Raw genomic sequence first — 27,822 nt, 5'->3', positions numbered from 1 at the left:
TTTTCCTTTTAGTACGGGTAAACTTTGGTCTTCATATCCCCAACAAGTTACCTTTTCTTTTGATGCCCACTACCAATTGATTCGAGGTCTTTGTTTGTGTGTTTATCTTACCTTCTGTATTCCTTAACCTACATGAGTAGAGTATTAATATTTGATTCTTTTTTTTGATAATCTTAATGTTTTGTTGGTTCAGCAACTTTCTTTCTTTTAGGCAGTGTGCACTAGTTAATGCACTCAATTGACTCCATGGATGAAAAGAATTTATTCATTCCATAGATTCTGCTCACCCTCTTCGTTTCCCTACCGTTTTGTGATCTCTTTAGTCTGCAAACAACAGAAAAACATGGCTGGACAAGCACTTCTTGGCGCTGCACTTGGAGTGCTGCTTGACCGTTTGGCTTCCAAGGAGTTCATCAACTTCTTCCGGGGTCGAAAGCATGACGAAAGTCTCCTCAAGAAGCTGAAGTTGAAATTGCTTGGACTTAATAGGTCCTCATGAAATGATGCAGAGGACAAGCAGATCACTGATCGAGCTGTGAAAGAATGGCTGGACGAGCTTAAACGTGCTGTTTACGACGCTGAAGACTTGGTGGATGAGATTGCTAGTGAGGCTTTGCGGTGCAAGGTGGAAGCCGAGTACCAAAGCAGCCCAAACCAGGTACAGCCTTTGATATCTTCTTCGTCTTTCACTATATTATTTGACGATGAGATAGATTACAAGTTAGAGAGGATGATTGATTTATTAGAAGATTTTACGAAAGAAAAAGATGTACTTGGTTTGAAAGAAGTTGCTGGACAGAACTGGTCTCAGAGGTTGCCAACAACTTCTTTGGTGGATGAATCCTGTGTTTATGGAAGGGAGAATGACAAGGAGGAGATAATGAAACTGTTGCTCTCTGATGGAGAAAGTAGTAATCGGATAGATGTGATTCCAGTTGTCGGGATGGGTGGGGTGGGCAAGACCACCCTTGCTCAACTTTTGTACAATGATGGCAGAGTGGAAGCGCATTTTGGTAAGAAAGCATGGGTTTGTGTCTCTGACGTATTTGATGTTTTAAGTATCACAAGAACAATTGTAGCGGCATTTATTGGGTCAGCTTCTGATGCAAAAGACCTAAACTTGCTTCAAGTTATGCTGAAAGAATCATTGGCCGGCAAGAAGTTTCTTATTGTCTTGGATGATGTTTGGAATGAGAACTATGAACATTGGAACCTTGATTACTCCTTTGAAATTTGGAGCATGCAGGAGTAAGAATATTGTTACAACACGCAATGAGAGTGTTGCATCTATTGTTCAAACAGTTCCAATTCATGGTTTGAAGGAATTACCAGAGGAAGATAGTTGGATGTTGTTTTCCAGACATGCTTTTGAGAAGGGTGATTGCAATGAACATTCCAACCTTGAAAAGATTGGCAAGGAGATTGTGAAAAAATGTAAAGGTTTGCCTTTAGCCGCAAAAACACTGGGTGGTCTTTTGCTCTCCCAACGAGATGTTAAGGATTGGAATAATAAACTGGAAAGTGCCATATGGGAATTATCAGAGGAGAAGAGCAACATTCTTCCGGCATTAAGATTGAGCTATCACTATCTCCCCTCCCATTTAAAAAGATGTTTTGTTTACTGTTCCATATTTACTAAAGATTATAAATTCGTAGAGGAGGAATTAATCTTACGATGGATAGCAGAAGGACTTTTGGAGAAGCCCAAAAATAATAGGACAATGGGAGACGAAGGTTGTGAGTGCTTCCGCGAATTGCTTTCAAGGTCATTTTTTCAGAGATCAAACGTTAAAGATTTTTTTGTCATGCATGATCTTGTTCATGATTTAGCTCAATCTGTGGCGGGAGATTTCTGTTATAAGTTAGAAGATGGAAAGCCATGCCGTATTTCTGAGAATGTACGCCATTTCTCATATGTTCGTGGTAGATTTGATGGCTTTGATAAGTTCAAGGTAATTAAGGATGCAAAGTGTTTGAGGACTTTCCTTCAAATAGACCGTAGAACTTATGGCAAACAGTGGTTGAGCAGAAAGGTGTTGGATGAGATTCTATCAGGACTGACACGTTTACGGGTTCTATCTTTGCCGAGATATCAGATTGAGGAATTGCCTTATTCAATTGGCAAACTGATACATCTACGCTTTTTGGACCTCTCCTACAATCGAATCAACCAGTTGCCAGAATCAATCTGCACCTTGTATAATTTAGAAACATTGCTGTTATCTAATTGTCATCTTCTTACAACTTTACCAGCAAAGCTTATAAAATTAATTTTGCTGCGTAATCTTGATTTAACTGGAACCAACTTAAAAGAGATGCCAATGCACATAAGTAGATTGAAAGATCTCCAACAATTAACTGCTTTTGTAGTGGGAGAGTGCAGCGGGTCAGGTATTAATGAGTTGAAAGAGCTTCATAGTCTTCGTGGAGCAATCACCATTGCAGGTTTGGAAAATGTAACAAGTGGCAACGATGCATTGGAAGCAAAGTTGAAGGAGAAAAAGCACCTTGAAAAGTTAGCGTTGGAATGGGGTAGCCCTACGGAGGATTCACTGAAGGAAAGAGATGTTCTTGATAAGCTAGAGCCTCATACACACTTGAAACACCTCCATATAAAAAACTACAGAGGCACACAATTTCCTACTTGGTTAGGAGATCAATCATTCTGCAAGATGGAGTCGTTACGTTTGGAGAATTGTGAGTTTTGCTTTTCCTTGCCACCACTTGGTCAACTGCCCTCTTTGAAGGAGCTTACCATTGCAAGGATGCCTTATATAATGAACGTGGGCCATGAATTTTATGGAAAGAGTGGTTCTTTAAGCAAACCGTTTGAATCTCTAGAGACTCTACGTTTTGAAGAAATGTCGGAGTGGGTGCAATGGATTCAGTTAGATGCCGGAGAGTTCACTCGGCTTCAAAAGCTTGAGGTAGTCAAGTGTCCCAAGTTGATCGGAGACTTGCCGCAAAAGGTGCCTTCTCTGATGAGACTTGAGATAAAGGAATGTCCAAAGCTTGTGGCTTCACTTCCGAGTACTACTTCTATACGCGAGCTAGTGTTCGACAAATGCGAAGAGGTACAGTTGGAGTGGCAAGGTGTGTATTCCGTTGAAACATTAGAGATTTCAAGTTCTGCAAGTTTGGAGGAATTTGCAAGGGAGCTGTCAACACTAACAAATCTGAAGGAGCTAAAGGTAGAGAAATGTCCAATGCTTGCCAGAAGAGGGGCTTCCCACTTCCCTCTTTGCGCTGCAAATCGAGCGATGTCCGTTGCTGAAACCTCGTTGTCGCAAGGAAGAAGGAGAAGACTGGCATAAGATTGCTCACATCCCTCTTATAAATATCGATGGTGAAGCGATCTTCGACCAAGTCCATCTCGGTCCAGTAGACGTTGCTGATGTTACTGACTTTTACGATTTTTAGCCAGGGAAAAACCAGAACGTTGGGCTGAGGTAATTGTTCTACACTACTTATGCAATAGTTCCAAGAAAAATTTGACCTGTCATTATTCATTCCATTGATCATCTTCTGATTCTTCTGCTATTATTTGTCCAGCTAGCCTATAAGTATTAGTTTCTCAACCACTCTTCTTTTTTTATTGCTTGTCTCATACTTGTTTTAAATACAGTAAGCCATCATAATACTAAGCAGGATTTCAAAATAAATGTGATTTGATCGAATAGTTGTGGATGTACCATAAAATTGAGACTTTGCAAGAACAATCTCTAGATAGTGATCGACAAACGAACATTTTGAATTGTGAAAGTAGAAGTCGTGTTGGACTCGCCAAGGGGGACTATTTTATTTGGTTGTTCTTGAAGAGACCAGGTAAAAGTCTCACACCAAAAATCTAAAGAACAATCAAAATTTTACCAGTATTTGACGTTTTAAGACAAAAATAATTTTTTTTTGAAACTACTCAAATTGTTGTGGATGTAACCATGAAATTGACAATTTACATGAGTTGTCTCAATATCATGACCTACACATGAACATCATCTTAAAAATTGAAGTCTTTAACCCTCCATCATAATAGACTATTTGGTCGATTTTCTTGAAGAGAATAAAAAAAGTTGTGTCCGCCAAAACTCGCAAGTACAATTTAAGCGATCCGCCAAGTACAAAAACATTCTAATCCCTGAATATAGAGCTACAAAAGAACAAATCGAAACCTTGGAAGGATTTTCAAAACTGAACGTACGGTCCAATACATATCAGAGATTGGAGAGGATTTTCTCCTAACAAAAAAGACACACCATTGCTACAACAGGAAGTGATCTTGTTCAATAGTCAATAGAAATTCAAAATCATTGACAAGGGTGAAGGGACAACAAGTTGGAAGATAGTCACCCAAAGCAACTTAATGCATGGACTGTGGCGAAAAAAAAAAAAATTACTTATTCATATATCTATTTCTAAACACATCAAAATATAACTGTGAAACAATTAGCAAAGTCCACAAATGTCCTGAGAACTTCCATCTGTTTACTACTTTTAAAACACCAAGAAATTGGAACCATAAGCCTGCCGTAACCTATCTGAAAATCCGAGTTCTTGTATATATAAAGGTATCAGAGCCCAGGCATAACACCACAATGACAGAATTTCAAACTCCAACTTTAATGCTGGGCGGAGTTTTCCGTTCCAATTCATCTCACAATTTGCCGAGTCTTGATCATTCATTAAAGTGTTGTAGCCAGAAATTGCACTCATCCCAGTCACTAGTCGTAAGTTGCACCTGTGCGAGGCAGTACAAATGCATGGATCAAAATGAGGGGGGAAAACATAAAAGTGGGGAAAATAATGTACAGCATTCTCAGGGTTAAGAAATTGAGGTAGGAAGAGTGGTACCAGGATTTGAAAAGCAGTACTGAAATCAGCGTCATCCAACAACTGACAAAGCTGAACAAGCTTTTCAGCAGTAGCTTTTGAGATGTCCCCGCTGTTAAGCTTGGCAAACAAGGGCACCTATTTTCCTTGAATTATCATCAATTTCTCGCTTCTTAGCTAGACTTGCGCGTGAACTTCCCAGTGCTTCGATGTCTCATTAAAAAGCCGCGTCAAGGCCAGAATGACAGGTCTTTATGGTAGAAGCACATTATTCACAAATAGCAACACACATCAGATGAGGCAATATCTTTATGGTATTTTTTTTCATTTTTCACAAAATATGAAGATCTGAAATCGCACTTTCTTAAAAGTTATCCATTGTATCATCACTGAGTTTAGTACTTGTCCCTATCTGGTTCAATTGGTCACAAGTTTCGAAAGAATACCCATCTACACGTTTTAACGCTTATCATTGCAGAATAAAGGATTGAAACCTATATAAAGCTCCGAGTCTAACTAAAATACCACAAAACGTTAAACAAAAGCAGAAGACGTACTGTTGCTGGGTACATTTGAAGTATCATCTGTCTGGACCGTGTTGGGCATGTGCTGGCTGATTGAACTTGGGCTGGCTGAGTAGGGCTGTGTTGGACCCATGTCCAGGAACTGTAGTTCCCAGGAGGTCCAGTTTGATAATTGGGGTTGTTGGTTCCCTAAAAAATTAACTAAAGAGTAAATTTCAATATACCGCAATGCAACATCGACGCTGTCAACTAAAGTCTCAGTGAACATAATGTCATAAAAACAAACTTACAGGATACAGCTGAGAACCCAATGTCGGCTGCTGGTATTGCTCCACATTCCTGAACACAGGAGGGGCTGCATGGACAAAGGGTTTTACTGGTTTACTGTAGTCTGAGGGGTTACCGGCGGAGTAGCAAAGTTCATCTTGTATAAAATGTGTCAACATCTCAACAGAATCAGAGTTTGCAGCAAAATTTCCTTCATATAAACTGAAAGTTGGAAAGAACATCAAAATAATAGGAAGAAGAAAATATTTAAGTGAAACTGAGGATCAACAGGTTCATGCTATTACCATCGCAAATGCCAAAAGTTCTGGCTTCAAAGTTGAGAATTATTCTGGTGAGGAGAACTATCCTTTAGTGCGAGCATGAGTGGAATTAAAACCAATTATGTAAACCAATTGGGATGGAAGAAACATTTGAGACTGGAGCTGGCTGCATAACGTATCCCATGTGAAGAGCTCAATGACTGTAGGTAATTTTCCCCATAAGGATTCGTTGGAACGGCTTCTTGCTAGCTGTTGCAATGGTACTGTTTCCTACAGAACAAAGAAGGGATAAATTATATAAACAGTGAAAATATAACTACAAGCAAAATAACACAATTCCAAAAGTAGCAATATTCTAGAGTTAGACAGTTCCTGAAATATAGTTATATTAGTAGTTCCATAGGTCAAAATGAAAAAGATTAAGCACCTGGTAAAAATGGCGAGGGATGCACGTCCCGATTGTGACTGGAAGTTCTCAAAAGCCAGACACATGGGTACTTCTTTCTTTCTCTGCCATAATAGTGACACATTTATTATAGCTGGAACAGATGTTGCAGCAACGTAGCCCTACAATATTAGCCTTCACAAAGTCCTAATCCAAACACGGCCTAGATGATCTGCCATTGCTTATCATACAATTTTGGCCACCCAAGATCCGCCTGCTTTTAGAAGCCATGCAATGCAACCTGACCAAAGTTGTAAGTTTTAAACAAAAAAAGCCATGATTGCGATTTTATGATTCTGCAAGAGCTTATGCTCAGTAGAATACCAACCTAGAAAAATTAAGAATTAGAGAAATATGCAGTAGCTTAGATGCTTTACAGAACACAAGGACCAAGTAGTTTATAATGGAAAGTGACACAAGAATATCACATTTGACTCTGGAAAGTAAACTTAGGGCAAGTACAGAAAATGCAAGTGAAAAAAGCTAACATCTTGAGCTAAACCACTCAAGGGAAAACAGTACTCAGTCAGACCTTCACGTTTCTTCTACAGAAAAACCAGCCCTCATGTAGCTCAGCATTAAACCAAGTGGAATGCACCAATATAGGACCAATTGAAAGTCGACTCTATGCTGATTTATACAATTAGAAATCTTTGTCAATATTCCCTTCACTATTTCGAAAACTATATTTTTCAAGCTAGAAAAGAATACAAAGTGCTCATACTGAAGAAAGATGAGAGATCAAACCTCCATAGCTGTACATGCCTGTAGCTGTTTATTATCAGTCAACTAACTTCCAAACTCAGGAACTTGAAAACCAAATAAGAAAGCTGCGGTCTTTGCCTAATCCAAAAAAGAAGAAAAAAGAAGTTTAGCAAGCAAAAAATAAAGTGAGTTGCATGACACTGAAAAAGAATGTAACTTGCGGGCTTGAACGAGCACCAACTTCAATGGAAACCAGCTCAATAGTAAAGAGAATTAACAAGGAAAAGGCTTATGACATCCAATTTCTTCAAGTTATTCCACTTCATGCCTAATAACCATGTATTTTGTACGGTCTTTTCAGCTTATAAACATGAGTATCAAATGGTTACTATAATTCCAAATGATCTTAGAATGAGCACCAAGACCAATAATATGTGGTGGTTATTTTTACTGTCAGTATTCTAAGAAAAATACCTGAGTGGGAAGCTTTGGTTTTCCTTGGCCACATATCGTAGATGGACTTATTCACTGATTACTTCATCATTGATAGTTATGAAAGGGATGTGAGCAATCTTATGCCAGTCTTCTCCTTCCTTCCTGCGGCAACGAGGCTTCAGCAATGGACAGCCGCTAACATACAGCTCTAAGAGAGAAGTGGGTAATCTCTCTACCGTAAAGGATTGGAGCTGAGGGCAAATGAAAAAACACATGCATTCGAGAGAGCCAAGAAGTTGAAGGCCCCTTTTGTTGAGTGATTTGAGATTCTGCAGATCTCCGAAGTGGAGAAATGTAAGAGTGGGGGGCAGCAGCCCATCCTCGGGGAACGACTCCAACACATCTTCGGATTCACCCCACAGTGAAAAGCTTGTGAGAGAGGGTAGTGTTTGCAAACCCCATTCTCTTCGGCCACCGACAAGTTTCTTGCAATTCCAGATTTTAAGATGACCCAATTTGGAGGGCAGACCCCCTTCCGGAAAAGACTCAATTTCTGGACATCTGGATAACTCTAACGACTGAAGAGACGAAAGGAGGGTGTGCATTTGTTCTGGCAGAGCCTTCAGTTTCTCACAACGATAGAGAATCAAAGAAGACAGATTTGGAGCAGGTAATCCTCCGCAGGGAAAAGATAACATATTATTGCAATTACTGATGGTAAGTTTCTCAAGTAATGTCACATTTTCGAGCACAATGCCATCCGGAATCAACAGGGTCTCAAAATTTTTACAATCCATGATTCCCAGAGATTGAAGCTTTGGGAATAAACCTAGTTGGAGGGATTTGAGGCTCTCACAGCTATCCAAGGTCAGCCTTTCAAGGAACATACTGCACTGGCTGATCTCCTCAGATATTGGGACACAGAGACTTGAATTCTCTATCTTCAGCTCCTTCAGATTTGTTAGCGTTACCAGCTCGCTTGCAAATTCCTTCAAGCTTTCAAAGCCTGAAATCTCCAGTTTTTCAACAGAAGACACACTTTGCCACTCCGACTGTACCCCTTGGCATTGCTTCAACACTAGACTGCTTATAGAAGTAGTCCTTGAGAGTGAAGCCACAAGCTCTGGGCAGTCCACTATCTTAAGTCTCGCCAGAGAAGGAACATTCGTCGGTAAGTGTCCGATCAGCTTGGGACAGTCGCTAACCTCAAGCTTTTGAAGCCGAGAGAACTCTCCAGCGTCTAATATACACCAATTCACCCAACCCGACATTTTCTCAAAACGCAGAGTCTCGAGCGACTGAAACGGTTTGCTTAAAGATCCACTCTCTCCATAAAATTCATGGCCCACATTTGTTATTCCTGGCATCCTTGCAATGGTAAGCTCTTTCAAAGAGGGCATTTGGCCGAGTGGTGGCAAGGAAAAGCAATTCTCACATTTCTCCAAATGTAACGACACCATATTGCAAAACGATTGATCTCCTAACCAAGTAGGAAATCTTGTGCCTCCATAGTTTTTTATCTCAAGGTGCTTCAAGGTTTTATGAGGCTCTAGCTTTTCAAGTACATCTCTTGCATTCTGTGAGTCCTCTATAGTGCTATTCCATTCCAACGCTAGCTTTTCAAGATGCTTTTTCTCACTCATTTTTGCTTCCAACGCATCATTGCCGCTTTCTACATTTTGCAATCCTGAGATGGAGATTGTCCCGCGAAGGCAATGGAACTCTCCCAACTCGCTAATACCTGTGCACTTTCCTACTACAAAAACAGTTAATTGTTGGAGATCTTTCAACCTACTTATATTCATTGGCATCTCTTTTAAGTTGGTTCCGCTTAAATCAAGGTGACGCAATGAAATCAGTTTTACAAGATCTGCCGGTAATGTTGTTAGAAGATCACATTTAAATAACAACAATGTTTCTAAATTGTACAGTGTACAAACTGATTCTGGCAACTCCCTGATTTGGGCCCGAGAAAGGTCCAAAAAGCGTAGATGTATCAAATTGCCAATTGAATATGGCAATTCTCCAATCCCATATTCCGACAGCGACAGCAGCCGTAAACGTGTCAATCTTGGCAAAATCTCATCCACAACCTTTTTGCTCAACTTGATTAATTCACCTCTACCCTTGAATGGTAGGAAAGTTCTTAAACACGTAGCCTCCCTTATTTCCTTGAACTTCTCAAAACTACAAAATCTACTTCGAACAAATGAGAAATAACGCACCTTTTCAGCAATACCGTGTGGGTTGCCATCCTCTAGCCTATAACAGAAATCTCCCATCACATATTGAGCTAAATCATGAACAAGATCATGCATGACATACAAAGAATCATTAGCATTTGATCTCTGAAAAAATGACCTTGAAAGCAATTCGCGGAAGCACTCATAACCTTCTTCTTCCACTGTCTTATTATTCTTGGGCTTCTCCAAAAAACCTTCTGCTATCCAAATTGAGACTAATTCCTCCATGTTGAATTCATAGTCCTTAAAAAATGTGGAACAGTATGCAAAACATCTTTTTAAATGCGAGGGGAGATAATGATAGCTCAATCTTAATGCTGGAAGGATATTGCTCTTCTCCTCTGATAACTCCCATATGGCACTCTCCAGTATGTTGTTCCAATCCTTGAGATCTCGTTGGGAGCGCAAAAGACCACCCAATGTTTTTACAGCTAAAGGCAAACCGTTACATTTTTTCACTATCTCCTTACCAATCCTTTCAAGGTTAGGATGTGCATTGCAATCTCCCTTCTCAAATGCAAGTTTGGAAAACAATTTCCAACAATCTTCCTCTGGTAATTTCTGCAAACCATGAATAGGAACTGTTTGCATGATAGATGCAACGCTCTCATTGCGCGTTGTAATGATAATCTTACTCCCTTGTGCTCCAAATCTGAAAGGAGTCATCAAGGCATTCCAATTGTCATAGTTCTCGTTCCAAACATCATCCAAGACAATAAGAAACCTTTTCCCACTCAATGATTCCTTCAGCTTGACCGCAAGCAAGTTTGGGTCCTTTGTATCACAAGCCTTCTCAGTGACTGCCTCAACAATTGCTAGTGTGACCCTTGAAACATCAAATACGTCAGAGACACATACCCATGCTTTCTTAACAAAGTGCCCATCCAATCTACCATCGTTGTACAAAAGTTGAGCAAGGGTGGTCTTGCCCACCCCACCCATTCCAACAACCGGAATCACATCTATCCCATTACTACTTTCTCCATCTGAGAGCAACAATTTCATTATCTCTTCCTTGTCATTCTCCCGTCCATAAACACAAGATTCATCCACCAAAGAAGTTGTTGGCAACCTGGTTTGGGACCAATTCCGTCCACCAACTTCTCTCAAACCAAGTACGTCTTTTTCTTTCATAAAATCTTCTAATACATCAATCATCCTCTCTAACTTGGACTCTATCTCAACGTCAAATAATTTACTGAAGGACGAGATCAGAGACTGTACCTGGTTTGGGCCACTTTGGTTCTCAGCTTCCACCTTGCACCGCAAAGCCTCAGTAGCAATCTCATCCACTAAGTCTTCGGCGTGGTAAACGGCATCTTTAAGCTCATCCAGCCATTCTTTCACAGCTCGATGAGTGATCTGCTTGTCCTCTGCATCATTGAGCACCTTGTTAAGTCCAAGCAACTTCAACTTCAGCTTCTTGAGGAGCCTTTCGTCATGCTTTCGACCAAGGAAGAACTTGACGAGCTCGGGGGAAGTCAAACGCTCGAGCAGCACTGAAAATGCAGCCCCGAGAAGTGCTTCTCCTGCCATGTTTTTTTTTTCTGTTCTTATGCTTCACAAGATGGTAGGGAAACAAACAGTGCAGGAAAACCATGATTGAAAGCCTCTGCAACCTTATAAGGCTAAGCTGAATCTATTTATGGAATGAATGTCTTTTTGACTCTTTTTATTTTTATTTTTTACTATTGATGGAAAGCCACTTGCACCTGCTTAAAAGAAAACAAATCAAATTTAGTGTGCTGTACCAAGAAACCAATAAACTAGATGACGAAATTGAGACAAAATGCAAATTAAAGAGAATATTTTAGACATTTTACATTTTATTTTTACAATGAAAAGACAAACTCATACGTATTATATTTCTCACCTTAATTATTTTTTCATTGAATAATCAAAATATTTTGAGAAAATTAAGAATATTATATTAGAATATATTACATGTAATATTACAAAATTCGATAAAATAGAAAAAAATGAATGCCAAGCGATACATGTTGGAAACTTACCTACAACTTTGTGGAAACAATAAAAAAAAAGTTACTCCTTTTTAGTGTAAAGTGTTTTTTTTTTTTTGAGAAAAGTTTCTATCTCAAAAAGTCCTATATAAAAAGAAGAAATGATTTGTAACTATAATTTTTAGCTATTAAACTTTCTTTAGAAATTATTAATGAAAACTTTATTGTTAGGACAGATTTTATATTGTTTTAAAAATGCACTTGCTTCTTTTTCAAGCTCAACAATCTCTTTCGAGATAAATACTTAAAATGCGAGAGATAATGCCACGACAAGTTTTTATGGTGCCACGACCACCTCATTCAAAGTGACGAGTTTACCCTCAGGGCGTGTTTGATAAGAGGTTTGGAGGGGAGGATTGGATTAATAATCCCATAGGGTTGTTAATACCTTGTTTGGTTAGGTTTTTGTAGGGGGGATTAGTTATCCCATGGGATTGTTAATCCCCCAAAATTGGGGTATTAGCAATACCATGGGGGGGGTGTTACTAATAATCCCATCCCCATGGGATTGAGCAATACATGTTTAAAAACCCACTTCAATCCCAATCCCAATCCTAATCCTAGCCAAAACAAACATGTTATTTACAATTCCTTTCCATTCTCAATCGAATCCCAATCCTAATCCCGTGCAAAACAAACATGAATAAATAATTCATCTCCTCATTAATAATCCCACCTCATTCTCAATCCCAATCCTAATCCCATATCATTACGAATCCCCTCAAAACGAAATCTGCAATCAAACACGCCCTCAATTCGTAACATTCCGGCTTGGCGGCTTCCTTTCCCCTTCTCTCTCCACCCTCCCCTTCCCCCTCTCTCTTCCTCTCCCTCCATTTCAGAAACCCTGTTGTTGAATACCCATTCACGAGCCCCTCCATCACTCAACGATGACCCAAACAAGAAGGTCGATTGCAAAGTCTCCAAACTATCTTTTCAGTCTAGCTGATAGGAGTGCTCCTAATTTAGCTTGAGGAGGCGAACAATTTTGAACCAGAGATGAAAATATGAGAAGGTTCCTCTGGATTAAACTATTCTTTGCTTGTCGAAATGAATATATGTGAAGGTTTGTGTCTCAAAGTTGGGAATCGGGTTCGGACTCTTCGAAGCGAAGTCGAGAACCAATAAATTATTATTTTTCCCCTTCTCTGACCTGAGGTTGCGAACGAGAACGTATTTGAAACTAGGAATTTGCTTTGGCAACTCGAGAATGCTATCGATTCGATGACAATGTGGAGAAAAGGGGGTGGTCGTGGATCGGAGAAGGGGTGGGTCGATAGAGAGAACAAAGGAAAAGTGGGATTGTTTCGAGTTCAGAGGTCAAAAGAGACGAGATGAATTCCGACTTGGTTGCTTTGAATTCCAATGGCAAGATCGTCCTACAAGTTTGTGGCACTAAAAAAAGGGAAATTTTTAAAAATGGTCCCTCTAGTTTGCACGAGTTTTCATTTTCGTCCCTCTACTATTAATTGTATCATTTTTAACCCTATAGTTTTCATTCCATCTCAATTTCGTCCTTCTCCCTGACGCCGTCCATGAAACAAACGGAATTGAAGGGCAAAATTGTCATTTTCTCTCACAGAAGGACCAAATTGAAATTTTATGCAAACCAGAGGGATTATTTTTAAAATTTTACATTTTACTTTTGTTTTTTGCAAATAAAATAAAAAAGACCATAAGAAATGTATTTGACAACTGAATTATTTTTTATTGGGTAATCAAACTATATTGAAAAATTTATATTTCATTACACATTACAAAAATATTAGAAAATGCACAAATCAACCCCTTAGCTAATGTCTTTGTATCATGTTCTTATAATCTTCTTATTTTTTCACCCAATAAAAAAATGTTTAAAATCCGTGTTTATTTGTTATATGAGTGATCTTATGAGTAAGTCCAAAAATAAATACACTTATACCCATATTTTAATGTATTTGATCTCTTAATATTTAATAGTGTTTCATTGCTTAATTAAACACAATTACAAAATTTCTAAATACTACTGAACAACTTTTTCTTTTTAATCATATGACAAAAAAAATAACGATAGCGAAAATTCAATTGAAAAAAAAATACAAGACCAAGACAATTAACATAAGGGTTGTTTTTTGAATTTTCTCATATTTTTTGTGATGTATATAATAAAAACTTTACAAAATTTCAACATATATTTTATTATTCACTATAAAATGAGATGAGAAATATATTATATATGATGTATTTTAAATTTATTTACAAAAACAAAAGTAAAAAACAAAATTATAGAAATAGTCCCTCTAGTTTGCATGAAATCTCAATTTAGTCCCTCTGTGAGGAGAAATGACAATTTTGTCCTCCAATTCCGTTTGTTTCATTAACGCCGTAAGTGAGAGGGACGAAATTGAGACAGAATGCAAATTATAGGACTAAAAGTAACACAATTGATACTAGAGGGACGAAAATGAAAATTCATGGAAACTAGAGGGACCATTTATAAAAATTTCCCCTAAAAAAATTAGTCGTGGCATTATCCCTGTCCTAAAATAATTCCATGTTTTTTGGAATTTTTCACAAAGTATTTTTAAATGTTATTATGAACTTCAACAGTTTTGGAAAAAGTAATGTATCATCACTATGAATTGCGCAAAAAAAAAAAAAAAATTAATCGATTTGAGTCTTTAGTAACTTAAAATTTGACAAGAATCGTTTTTACAATCAAATTTGTATAAAAAAAAAATTTGCTCCTTTGGTTTGGCAGACATTTACAACCTTCCATTGTCAAAGCAATTTGAAAAAAACAATTGTACTCCAAAGTTTGGTTGAAATGTTAGAATATTTTAAAAAAAAAAAAAAAGATTGGCCTTAGTAATCTGTAATAAGCCCCAAAATCAACCAACCAAAATAAAGTTATCAAGGTGACCTAACCAATCAATTGAGCAAGTAATAATTTGCTTCCCATAAATGGACATTTGTGGTGGAAGAGAATTACCATCCCCACACGGTTTTTCCTTTTTCGTTTTGCGACTTTTTTCTGGGTTACCTCCTATTTGCAGGAAAAGATGGGGAGGTTCATCTCCTCTTTTTACAACACAAAAAGTTTGGCATAAAATTCACAAAGACGAAAAAAAATATTGAAAAAGACAAAACCAAATAAGTACTTATTTTATAAATTAAAGGTGATGTGTTGTGAGAGAATGACATATTTCGTAAAGCAGAAAATAAAGTACTTAAAAAACAAGAACAGGGCCATAGTCTACAATTTTTTGGTTAGCGGAAACATGGCCTGAAGTTAGGTAGGTGATCTGATCAAAATAAAGCTGCAAAGCCAAAAATAGGGTCACAGGGCAATAATTCATAGTGCCCAAAACTTTTAGCAATTTTTGGAGGAACCCCACACGGTTTAATTCCCATCCTAACTAAGCGTTTGGGAATTTGTGGAGGGAGTGAGCCAAACTCACACGGTATTTCCTTTTAAGCCCTTTTTCCAGGGTTAGGTTTATCTCCCATTTGCTGTAAACAACAATGTTGTAAATGCTTGTAATAGTGGACATTATTATGCAAACAAACCACACTCATTGACCGCTAATTGAAAGAAGCTTACCACATAGGAGAAATTTCCTTAGCACCTCCAGTTGTACATGGATTTGATTTGTAAACTAAATCATTTGGCCATGAAATTGAACTTGAACTTGTGAAAAACAGAGAGAGTGATGAGTCTATTTGCAAAAGTAGTTACACAAGCTTGTCGTACGTTAAGACAAATGAAAAGTACAGAATCGCTGAGGACCCAATTGCCAGTGAATTTCTAAAAGTCATTAATCGATTTGAGTCTTTAGTAACCTAAAATTTGACAAGAATCGCTTTTACAATCATATTTATTAAAAAAAATACAAATTGGTCCTTTGGTTTGGCAGTACATTTACAACCTCCATTGTCAAAGCAATTTGAAAAAAAGCAATTGCACTCCAAAGTTTGGTTGAAATGTTAGAATATTTATAAAAAAAAAATGGCCTTAGTAATCTATAATAGGCCCCAAAATCAACCGACCAAAATAAAGTTATCAAGGTGACCTGGCCAATCAATTGGGTAAGTAAATACAGTAATTGATTGAAGAGAACCAGCCCCACACGGTTTTTTCTTTTTCGTTTTGCAACTTTTTTCTGGGTTACCTCCTATCTGCAGAAAAGAGGGGGAGGTTCATCTCCTCTTTCTACAGCACAAAAATTTTGGCATAACATTCACAAAGACGAAAAAAAATTGAAAAAAGACAAAACCAAAATAAGTGCGAACTTATTATTTATAAGTATTTATTTTTTGAATTAAAGATGATGTATTGTGAGAGAATGACATGTCTCGTAAAGCGATAAATAAGTACTTAAAAATATTAAGAACCTTAGCAGAACGGGGCCGTAGTTTACAATTTTTTGGTTAGCGGAAACATGGCCAGAAGTTAGGAAGGAGTTATGATCAAAATAAAGCTGCAAAGCCAAAAATGGGGTCACGGGCAATAATTCATAGCGCCCAAGACTTTTAGCAATTTTTGGAGAAACCCCACACGGTTTAATTCCCAACCTAACTAAGTGTTTGGGAATTTGTGGTGGAAGTGAACCAAACTCACACGGTATTTCCTTTTTCAGCAGGGTTAGGTTCATCTCCTATTTGCTGTAAACCACAATGTGGTAAATACTTGTAATAGTGGACATTATTATGCAAACAACCCACACTCATTGACCGTGAAATTGAACTTCCTTGGCACCTCCAGTTGTGCATGGATTTGATTTGTAAACTAAACCATTTTTGGCCATGAAATTGAACTTGAACTTGGGAAAAACAAAGAGAGGAGTGAGTGTATTTGCAAAGTAGTTACACAAGCTTGTCGTACGTTAGACAAATGAAAAACTATAGAATCGCTAAGGACCCAATTGCCAGTTTTCTAGGACTGCAATTGATCGAACTTTTTTCTAAGCGACTGCAATTGATCGAACTTTTGATGCTATTTAGAGCTGCTTGCCTGTGTTGCAATATTTGAAGTGATCTATAGTCAAGTTCTTTCTCTATCTCGTTAATTTTATTTTTCCGAGGCAGTTTCCTAGAAACTTTCATTTTGATTCAAGCGCACATGCCACGAAATAGGGTATGAAAAATGATTAGCAGCCTCATCCACTATGAACACCTTGACGAATCGGCATGTACAAGAAGTGAAAACCTTAGAACAAGTGAATTCCATCAGAAACAAAAATGAGGAATATAATACCAAGATCGACTATTTGGTTGTTTTTCGAGGATACCGGTGAAAAGTCTTATACACCAAAAATCTCAAGTACAATCAAAGTTTTATTTGATGTTTTTAAGACTAATGTATGTTTCTTCTTATGAGACAAAACAAATGTAATTTGATCAAATAGTTGGGGATGTAACCATGAAATTTACATTTTGCATGAATGGTCTCTATCATCATGACCTACGGATAATCTCATCCTAAAAATATAACACGTGTTGAACCTTCCAACATAGACTATTTGGTGAAAATCTCTTACATACAAGAGAAGGGAAAAAAATGTCATATTAACCAAAAATCTTAATTACAATATAAGAGTTCGACCAGGTATATATAAAAACATTCTAATCCTTGAATAAAAAGGTTCAAAAGAACACATCGAAACCTTGGAAGGTTTTTTCCCCTTCCTTTCCCCAAAACTCATTGTCCTGAATTATCACCAAACATGTTCAAATCAACGGTTTAGAAAAAAAAATGCTCAAAGGAAAAAAGGGACGAATCTCAACCGTTGGATTTCCCCACTTATGGGCCCTTTTCGAGCCCACTTCAATGCTATTGCTAGCATTTTAGTTCAGGCCAAAAATCATAGTGACGAAATAGATATTAATCACCCCAATTATTTTTAGATCCACCTTCGCCACAATTGATTGAACACATTTTCTCTAAGATAAATATGTAAATACCATGTGTTTGGTTGCTATCCGACCAACATGAAATTTGGTGGACTTAATGATCACAACGAGCTCCAAAAATGATAGAGGTCTTAAAAACAAAGTGGGTCTAGAAAGAGCTCACCAATGGACAAAACTAAACAGGGATTAATTTTATCCAATAGTCATTAGAAGTACAAATGTATAGCCTCCCAAACACACAAGCCAGGGACAAGAAGTTGGAAGCTAATCACCCAAAGCAACTTAATGCATGGACTGGGGACAAAAAAATTATGACTAATTCTTATATATATTTTCTAAACACTACAAAATATGACTGTAAACCAAACAGCAAAGACCACGAATGTCTTGAGAACTTCAATCTGTTTATTGCTTTTAAAACACCAAGAAATTGGAACCATAAGCCTGCCGTAACCTAACTGAAAATGTGAGTTCTTGTATATATAAAAGGTATCAGAGCCCCGGCAGAGAACCACAAGCGATGAGTTTCCAACTCCAATTTTAATGCTGGGCGAAAAAAACCTTTCCAATTCATCTCACACTTTGTCGAGTCTTGATCATTTGTTTAAGTGTTGCAAGCCAGAAATTGCACTCATCCGAGTCGCTAGTGGTAAGTTGCACCTGTGCAAGGCAGGATAAATGCAAGGCTCAAGACGGAAGACAAAAGACATAATAGGGGGAAAATGATTGTTGCTAATTTGATTAAGAAATTAAGGAAGTAGTACCTGGATTTGAAGGGCAGTACCGAAATCACCGTTGTCCAGAGACTGACAAAGCTGAACAAGCTTTTCAAAGGCATTTTTGGAGATGTCCCCACTGTTAAGCTTGGCAAACAAGGCACCAATTTTCCTCGAGTTATCCTCGATTTCCCGCTTCTTAACTGGATTTGCACGTAAACCTCCTAGTGCTTCCGATGTCTCATTAAAAAGCCGCATCAAGGTCATAATGTTAGGTCTTCGCTGGGCTGAAGCACATTATTTACAAATGAGCAGAGCAACACATATTAGACGAGGCAGTATCTCTATGGTATCTTTTTTCACTTTCTCCAAACAATGAAGATTTGAATTCATACTTTCCTAAAAATTACATCCTTTTCATCATTAAAAAGTTTTAGCACTTATCCCTATCTGGTTTAATTCACAGGTTTGAAAAAAATAGGCATGGGCGTGTTCGAAAGTGCAACATTACAAAATAAGGGATTGAAACATGTAAAGCCCCAAGTCTAACTAAAAAATCACGAAACGAAAAACGAGAGGAAAAGAAACACCATTACCAGGTACATTTGAAGTATCAACTGTCTGTGCTGTAGGTGGGGGTGAGGCAGGAGCTATGGCTGGTTGAACTTGTGCTGGCTGAGTAGGGCTGGAAGGCTGTGTTGGACCCATGCCAGGTCTTTGGACTCTTGCACTATTAACCGACATAAATCCCCCAGATGAGACGGAATACTCCCAAGTGATCCACCAACACGAGGTCCTGTTTGATAAATGGGATTGCCGGTTCCCTAAAAAATATAAACAAAGAGTACTTCAGTACACCGCAATGCAACATTGAACAGTTACTAAGGTCAAAGTAAATTTAATCTCATAAAATCAAACATACTGGATACAGCAGAGAACCCAATGTCGGCTGCGGGTATTGCTCCACGTTCCTCAACACAGGAGGGGTTCCAGCCTTCCAGGGACAAGGGGTTTTACTGTAGTCTGAGAGGTTACTGGTGCTGTAGCAAAGTTCATCTGATATAAAATGTATAAACATCTCAACAGAATCAGAGTTTGCAGCCTAATTTCCTTCTTTTAAGTGACAGTTGAAAAGTACATTAAACTAAATTGATGGAAGAGAAACAAAATAGGAAGAAATTATTTAATTGAAACTAAGGAACAACAGGCTCGTGCTATTACAAAAGCAAACACCAGAAGTTCTGGCAAAACAATCATCTGAGTTGTAAAGCTTCAAAGTTGAGAATTCGATTTCTGTCTGCAAGATTTATAGCTAACCCAAAAACTTTTAAGTAGCAATAAGCGCTATGGAAGGACAAAAATCATTCAGGAAAGCAAGCTAACTGCTACGGAAGACACTATCATGATTCTTTTAGTACGAGAAATTATGTGCTCCCTAGTGGAATTAAACCCAACTATGCAAGTACCAGTTGAATTTGAGGTGCTTGGGATGGCACAAACATTTGAGGCTGTGGTGCTGGCAGATATGGGGCAGGAGCACCATATCCTCTCCCCTATGAATAGCTAAATGACTGTTGGTAATTTTCCCCATAACCATAAGGATCCGTTAGAATGCTTTGTTTCTGTTGCGATGGTACTGTTTCCTACAGAATAAAGAAGGGACAAACTACTAAAAGATTGAAAATATTACTAGAAGCAAAGTAGTACAGATTTTAAGTTAGACAGTTGCTGAAAATTAGTAGTTCTGTGAGTCAAAATGATAAAATATTAAGCACCTGGTAATAATGTTGAGGGGCCTCAACTGTGCCAAAACTGGATGGACCAGCACCGTATGCATGTCCTGCTTGTAACTGAAAGTTGTCGAAAGCCAGAGACTTGGGGTACTTCTTTCTCTGCCATAATAGAGACACAAAATCATCAGCAGGAAAACACGTAGCAACAACTTTGTAGACATAAATTTTGAACCGTAGAATTTATCCACGCTTCGAAATCCATATCTCAAATATCCACTGTTCAAGCGAACAGTGTTGATTTTTTATATGCAGGCTCCTATTCCGATTTGGATTTCAAATCGTTAATTACATACTTAAAAAATAAAACCTCCGATTAATAAAGAATAAAGAACAAGAAATAGACTGGAATAATTTAACTTTATTGATGATTGGGGTTTAAAACCCTTGTTTACATCAAAACAGAGAATACTGGATACATTTAGAGGGATTGGAACTCTTTACCTATCGCTTGATATGCTTACTCTTACTGGTCTTCGAAATTTGTTGAAGATTGCAGGTGGTAGTGAGCGAGTAGGCTGCTTTGATGGTTGTAGATCGTGGTGGTTTTGCGTGAATGGGGTATATCTTCTCTCTCCGTATATTTTCTACGTTGAGGGAAAAGAGGTATGATGATGAAGAGTTGAGAGATGAAGTATGAGATCTGAGGTTTGAGATCTTGGGGTCGATGAGAGATAGATGAGAGATGTTAGGTCTGATATGAGATTGAGGTCCTAGGTCTGATAGATACGATGAGAGAGATCTCCGATCCTTTTCCTTTGATGATGGACCTCATATTTATAGGGGCTTCTATCATCAGATGCTTGGCCGTCAAATAATTCATTTGAATTTGAATAGTTGTTGCCAGAGAAAAGATGATATCATATCTTCTCAGCCTCTTCAAATTTTGAATATTGGTTGCGTCAGATGACATCTATCTTATAATATTCTTCTGTTTGCACAGAAGTATTTTCTTGGACTCTACGTTTTATTTGATTTGAGACGATATTTGGTTTGTAGGCCCTGCGAAATGCGGGCCTACATGGTTCAACCGAATATTTGATTCGTAGGCCTTGCGAGATATGGGCTTACATGGTCCAACTGATTTGTAGTCCTGCTACTTCTTCCGCAGGCTCATATATTCGTTAGGCTTGTCGGGCCAATACGTGTTTGTTGATTCGCGGACTCGCTGGGTCAACACTTCTTCCGTAGGCTCATATATTCGTTAGGCTTGTCGAGCCAACACGTATTTATTGATTCGCGGACTTGCTGGGTCAACACTTCTTCCGCAGGTTCATATGCTCGTTAGGCTTGTCGGGTCAACACATGTTTGTTGATTTGCGGACTTGCTGGGTCAACATGCTTTTAGACTCTTTACATGTCTTTTAGTCCGCAAGCCCAACATAAGATATTCATCAATCTTTGGTTGAAATTTATGTGCCAACAAACAACTTAGCCCCACTTCGGACAAATAGTAGAATAGCTTTTCACTTCGAAGATCAACGTAGAAAACTCAAAACAAACTCCCTAATATGGAGATAATAAGCCTGAGGTGGCTCTTCTTATCACATAAAAAAGTACCAAATACAAAACTAGAAGTAAAAGCAGAATCTATGTAATCTAGTTACAATTGCAATAGGTCAAACACAGCCAACTGCCCAGCCCAGCTGGATATATACCCGGAACTTTCTTTTGAGTCCCAATTTTACGAGTATTCTCCAACACTCTTTCATCATGTCCTCTGGACAAAAGCAGTAACTATGATCTATGATCCATCTAACCAGGTTCCAAACTCCAAAATTAAATTGTAAATCAGAACTCAAAAGCCTTCAATGCCCATATACGAAACTTCAAGTACATTAAAAAATGTGGTGCTTCAGGAATATCAGAATCAGCAATTAAAGAAACATCTATTTCTCTCTCCTTTTCCCCCTTTTTTGCTTGGTCTAGTTCAAGAGGTGGATCAATCTCAAATAATTGCAGTTTAAATTTCAGAATTCTACTATACTATGAAAAAACAGTGTAGGGTTCATGTACATCTATAAACATCTGTTAAGTCTAGCACATATGCATCACTTCCAAAAAATGATAGTGATTGCATAAATTCTGAGTTTCCACAAGAGAATCTGTCTGCGTTGTATTTCGGGTTCATGTGCATCTATAAACATCTGTTAAGTCTAGCACATATGCATCACTTCCAAAAAAATGATATTCTTTGGCTAAACCACTCAAGGGAAGGGTCCAAAATATCTGTTCAGTATACAGAAGGACAAAGTAGTTTATAATAGGAAGTGATGCAACAAAATCAAGTGGAATGCAAAATGCAAGTGAAAAATTCTAACGTCTTTGGCTAAACCACTCAAGGGAAGGTGGTCCAAAATATTCTGAAATACATTACTCAGTTAGACCTTCAGGTTTCTTCAACAGAAATTTCAGACCTTATGTAGTTCAGCACTTGACCAAGTGGAATGCACCACCATGGGACCAATTGAAAGGCGATTCTACTTTGATTTATACAATTAAGAAACATTTTGTTCATCTTTTGAAAAAAAAAATCTTTGTCAACATTCCCATCACTATTTAGATAACTATAATTTCCAAGCCAGAAAATAATACAACGCGCACATGCTGAAGAAAGATGAGATCAAATCTGCACAGGTGTACATGCTCCAGCCGTTTGTTATCAATCAGCTAACTTCCAAACTCAGGAAATTGAAAACCAAGAACGTTGGAGAGTTGCGGTCTTCGCCTAATCCGAAGTTCAAAAAAAGATTAAGCAACTAAGGCCAATTAGATTTGTGGTGGTTATTTTCATTTTTTGTAGTAGTAGTAGTCGTAGGTCCAAATGGGGTTGAATCAATAACCTATACTGCTCGATCAGATCACCTTTTTGGGTATGCAAAGAAATAAAGAAATAGCTAAAAAAAAAATGAGGAAAGGAAATGAATATGGAAGCCCATACTTCCGCATGCAAAAACAAAAAGTGGATGAGGAATTAATAGTGGCTAGCTGGAGAATTAACGACAGAAGAATCACAGAAGATGAATGGAATGAAATAATAATGACATGTCGAATTTTTCTTGGAAGTATTCGAAATGGAATGAAATACCTGAGTTGGAAGCTTTGGTTTTCCCTGGCCACATATCGTAGATAGAATTAGTCCATGATTGGTTCACCATCGATGGTTACAAGAGGGATGTGAGCAATCTTATGCCAGTCTTCTCCTTCCTCCCTGCGGCAACGAGGCTTCAGCAATGGACAGTCCTGAATTTCCAGCTCTGAGAGGGAAGTGGGAAGCCTCTCCACCGATAAGGATTGGAGCTGAGGGCAATCGGCAATTGTCATGCGTTTGAGAGAGACAAGAGGTTGAAGGGCCATTTCGTTGAGTGATTTGAGATTCCGCAGATCTTTGATGCCGAGATATGTAAGAGTGGGGGGCAGCAGCCCCTCCTCGGGGAACGACTCCAACACATCTTCAGATTCACCATTCAGCGAAAACATTGTGAGAGAGGGTAGTGCTTGCAAACCCCAATCTCTTCGGCCACCAATAAGTTTCTTGCAACTATGGATAGTTAAAAAATATAATTTGGAGGGCAGACTCCTTTCCGGGAAAGACTCAATTTCTGGACAAGAAATTAATGTTAAAATCTCGAGAGATGGGAGGAGGGTGTGCATTTGTTCTGGCAGAGCCTTCAGTTTCTCGCAATCCATGACCAATAAATCCTTCAGATTTGAAGCAGGTAATCCACGGCCGGGAAAAGATAACATATTTTTGCAACCCACAATTTCTAGAGATCGAAGCTTTGGGAATAAACCTAGTGGGATGGATTTGAGACTCTCACACCTTTGCAAGCTCAAACTTTCAAGCAACATATTACAGTGGCTCATCTCGTCAGATAGTGGGACATATAGCCTTGGACAATTCCATACACTTAGGGACTTCAGATTTGTTAGTGTTACCAGCTCGCTTGGAAATTCCTCCAAACTTGCAAAGCCTGAAATCGTCAGGTCTTCTACAGAAGAAACACCTTGCCACTGCAACTGCATCCCTTGGCATTCCTGTAACTCTAGCCGGCGTATAGAAGTAGTGTTCGGAAGTGAAGCCACAAGTTTTGGGCAGTTCGGTATTTTAAGTTCCACCAGAGAAGGCAACTTGGTCGGTAAGTGTCTGAGCTTGGGACAATTGATTACCTCAAGCTTTTTAAGCTGAGAGAACTCTCCAGCGTCTAATATACACCAATTCACCCACCTTGACATTTTCTTAAAAAGAAGAGTCTCCAGAGATTGAAACGGTTTGTTTAAAGAACCACTATCCCCATAAAACTCATGGCCCACGTTCGTTATTCCCGGCATCGATGCAATGGTTAGCTCCTTCAAAGAGGGCAGTTGACCAAGTGGCGGCAAGGAAAAGCAATTGTTGCAATTATCCAGACGTAAAGACGCCATATTGCAAAACAACTGATCTCCTAACCAAGTAGGATATCTTGTGCCTCCATAGTTTTTTATCGCAAGATGCTTCAAATTTGTATGTGGCTCCAGTTTTTCAAGTACATCTCTTGCATTCTGTGAATCCTCTGTAGAGCCAAACCATTCCAACGCTAGCTTATCAAGGTGCTTTTTCTCACGCATCTTTGCTTCCTTTGCTTCGTTACCACTCTTTACATTTTGCAACCCTGAGATGGAGATTGTCCCGTGAAGGCAATGGAACTCTCCCAACTCGCTAATAACTGTGCACTTTCCTACTACAAAAACAGTTAATTGTTGGAGATCTTTCAACCTACTTATATTCACTGGCATCTCTTTTATGTTAGTTCCGGTTAAATCAAGATGACGCAATGAAATCAGTTTTACAAGATCTCCAGGTAAAGTTGTAAGATGACCACAATCAACTAACAACAATGTTTCTAAGTTATAAAGCGTACAAACTGATTCTGGCAACTCTTTGATTTGGGCCTGAGAAAGGTCCAAAAAGCGTAGATGTATCAAATCGCCAATTGAATGAGGCAATTCCTTAATCCCGCAATTCCTCAGCGATAACAGTCGTAAGCGGGTCAATCTTGGCAAAATCTCATCCACGACCTTTTTGCTCAACCACTTCTTGCTCAACGACTTCGAATAATATCTATGCTTTAATGGTAGAAAAGTTCTTAAGCACTTGGCCTCCCTAATTTCCTCAAACATCTCAAAGCCAACAAATCTACGTGGAACGTAAGAGAAATGACGTACCTTTTCAGCAATACCGTGTGGCTTGCCATCCTCTAGCCTGTAACAGAAATCTCCCATCACGTATTGAGCCAAATCATGAAAAAGATCATGCATGACAAACAAAGAATTATTCGCATTTGATCTCTGAAAAAATGACCTTGAAAGCAATTCCCGGAAACACTCATAACCTTGTTCTTCCACTATCTTATTATTCTTGGACTTCACCAAAAAACCTTCTGCTATCCAAATTGAGACTAATTCCTTCATGTCGAATTCATAATCCTTAATAAATATGGAACAGAAAGCAAAACATCTTTTCAAATGGGAGGGGAGATAATGATAGCTCAATCTTAAGGCTGGAAGGATGTTACTCTTCTCCTCTGATAATTCCCATATGGCACTTTCCAGTATATTATTCCAATCCTTAACATCTCGTTGGGTGCGCAAAAGACCACCCAGTGTTTTTGCGGCTAAAGGCAAGCCTTTACATTTTCTCACTATTTTCCTACCAATCCTTTCAAGGTTAGGATGTTGATTGCAATCTCCCTTCTCAAATGCATGTTGGGAAAACAACTCCCAACAATCTTCCTCTGGTAATTCATGCAAACGATGAATAGGAATGCCTGTTTGCATGATAGACGCAACACCGTCGTTGCGTGTTGTAACAATAATCTTACTCCCGTGTGCTCCAAATCTGAATGGAGTCATCAAAGCGTTCCAATTGTCATAGTTCTCGTTCCAAACGTCATCCAAAACAATAAGAAACTTTTTCCCACTCAATGATTCCTTCAGCTTGAGCGCAAGCAAGTTTGGGTCCTTTGTATCACAAGCCTTCTCAGTGACTGCCTCAACAATTGCTAGTGTGACCCTTGAAATATCAAATACGTCAGAGACACATACCCATGCTTTCTTAACAAAGCGCCCATTCAATCTGCCATCGTTGTACACAAGTTGAGCAAGGGTGGTCTTGCCCACCCCACCCATCCCGACAATCGGGATCACATCTAGCCCGTTACTACTTTCTCCATCACAGAGCAACAATTTCATTATCTCTTCCTTGTCATTCTCCCGTCCATAAACGCAGGATTCATCCACCACAGAAGTGGATGGCAACCTGGTTTGGGACCAATACCGTCCAGCAACTTCTCTCAAACCAAGTACGTCTTTAGCTTTCCCGACGAATTGGTCTAACTCGCCGATCATTTCCTCTAACTTGGAGTACTTCGTACCACCACGGTCGAAACACCGAGCGAAAGTCGAGATCAGGGAATTATCTCGTAACCTTTTTTTGCCTCTTGGGTAATAGGCTTCCGCCTTGCTCCGCAAATCCTCGGTAGCGATCTCATCCACCAGGTCTTCGACGTCGTAGACAGCATCTTTAACCTCGTCTAACCAACGTCTCACACGTTGATCAGTGAACTGCTTGTTCTCTGCATCATTGAGCACCTTATTGAGTTCAACCATGGTCTCCTCTAGCTTCTTGAGGAGCCTTTCGTCATGCTTTCGACCCCGGAAGAAGTTGATGAACTCCTTGGAAGCCATACGGTCAACCAGCACTCCAACTACAGCGCCAAGAAGTGCTTCTCCAACCATGGCTGCATCCATGTTTTTTTCTGTTCTTTGAATACAAGAGAGATGACAAGAGGGCGGGGAAACAAAGAGAGTGCAGGAAACCAAGATTGGAAGCCTCTGCAACCTTATGAGGGTGAGCGGAGTTTATGGAATAAATGTATTTTTTTAGGAGGCAAAAACAATAAACAATAGAGAAAATTGCGAATGCCATACAGCTGGTTCGAAACTTTCCTAAATCATGGTAATTTCTACCTCTCGACCAGTTTTGGCTCGAAATTTAGAGTGGTACTTTAATTAATTGGAGAGTGAAATGAATGGGACTTCATTTCCCGCTAGTAATGGTAACGCCGTAAATAAAGGCTAGAGATAGGACGTGGCCAGTTTTGGCTCAATTATTGAGTCGGATTTTTTTTTTGCCTTTATTTAGTTTTTTTCCCTGTATGTTAGTTTTGCATCTTCTTCTTTTTTGAAAATTATTAGCTTGTCTTGAGAGGAATATAAAACGTAGGAGTAAAAAGTTATCAAGAATTTCTAGGAGCTGAAACTTTCATTAATGCGGTCGCTATGTTGTTACATCTTCATGCTTTTTTTTTTCCTTTTGTTTCTTACTTATATCTGGAGATAAAATCAGTTCGGTCGGTTTTTGACCGTTTTTATCACTGTTCAAACCAGTCGGTTTGTAAATCTTTAAAACTGTCACTGACTGGTCGGTGCGAAACATTTCAGTTCGATGGCTATCGAAGCGGTTCGGTTCAGTCATTGCTCGCAGTCTTGGGATTTTTGAACATGATTCTCAACATGTCTATGTTTCTACGCACACTTCGAAGGTTGGATCAACACAGATTTGAAAGAAAAAAAATAGAGTGGGTGCTCAAGTGTTTGAGGGTTGGTGTGGTGTCTCTTTGTGGCACAAACCGGCG

The 27,822-nt window shown here is 38.7% G+C and overlaps 2 protein-coding genes and 1 pseudogene across 19 annotated transcripts; 1 reads left to right on the top strand and 2 right to left on the bottom strand.

Moving 5' to 3' along the window:
* The first annotated feature begins 508 nt into the window (after positions 1-508).
* Positions 509-3,314, top strand: LOC131332598 (putative disease resistance RPP13-like protein 1; annotated as a pseudogene).
* Positions 3,315-4,166: 852 nt separating this feature from the next.
* LOC131334683 (putative disease resistance protein At3g14460) lies at positions 4,167-11,746 on the bottom strand. 18 transcript variants are annotated; one of them, XM_058369851.1, is made up of 9 exons: positions 7,524-11,746; positions 7,092-7,187; positions 6,327-6,585; positions 5,924-6,169; positions 5,755-5,840; positions 5,642-5,690; positions 5,385-5,552; positions 4,849-5,077; positions 4,167-4,735 (listed from the first exon to the last, which is right to left on the bottom strand). In XM_058369851.1, exon 1 carries the CDS (start codon positions 11,261-11,263, stop codon positions 7,571-7,573), a length of 3,693 nt encoding a protein of 1,230 aa, XP_058225834.1. In that variant the 5' UTR covers positions 11,264-11,746; the 3' UTR covers positions 4,167-4,735; positions 4,849-5,077; positions 5,385-5,552; positions 5,642-5,690; positions 5,755-5,840; positions 5,924-6,169; positions 6,327-6,585; positions 7,092-7,187; positions 7,524-7,570. The 18 variants fall into 18 exon arrangements, 15 of the variants coding, with proteins under 15 accessions (XP_058225834.1, XP_058225833.1, XP_058225827.1 ...); XM_058369850.1 differs by having other exon boundaries at positions 5,385-5,540; XR_009202239.1 differs by having other exon boundaries at positions 5,385-5,540; positions 5,642-5,840; positions 10,952-11,092.
* Positions 11,747-19,927: 8,181 nt separating this feature from the next.
* On the bottom strand, positions 19,928-27,194 carry LOC131332596 (putative disease resistance RPP13-like protein 1). The gene is made up of 4 exons (XM_058366897.1): positions 23,151-27,194; positions 21,805-22,905; positions 20,132-20,248; positions 19,928-19,999 (listed from the first exon to the last, which is right to left on the bottom strand). Exon 1 carries the CDS (start codon positions 26,933-26,935, stop codon positions 23,282-23,284), a length of 3,654 nt encoding a protein of 1,217 aa, XP_058222880.1. The 5' UTR covers positions 26,936-27,194; the 3' UTR covers positions 19,928-19,999; positions 20,132-20,248; positions 21,805-22,905; positions 23,151-23,281.
* Positions 27,195-27,822: the final 628 nt, after the last annotated feature.

The sequence above is a fragment of the Rhododendron vialii genome, chromosome 7a (assembly GCF_030253575.1).
Source record: "Rhododendron vialii isolate Sample 1 chromosome 7a, ASM3025357v1".
Lineage (NCBI taxonomy): Eukaryota > Viridiplantae > Streptophyta > Magnoliopsida > Ericales > Ericaceae > Rhododendron > Rhododendron vialii.
The sequence above is the reverse complement of the archived record's forward strand: the minus strand, read 5'-3'. Positions and strand labels throughout refer to the sequence as shown.

Coding starts and splice junctions, on each gene's coding strand:
- LOC131332596 (XM_058366897.1), bottom strand. CDS start 26,935: ATGGATGCAGCCATGGTTGGAGAAGCACTTCTTGGCGCTGTAGTTGGA.
- LOC131334683 (XM_058369844.1), bottom strand. CDS start 11,263: ATGGCAGGAGAAGCACTTCTCGGGGCTGCATTTTCAGTGCTGCTCGAG.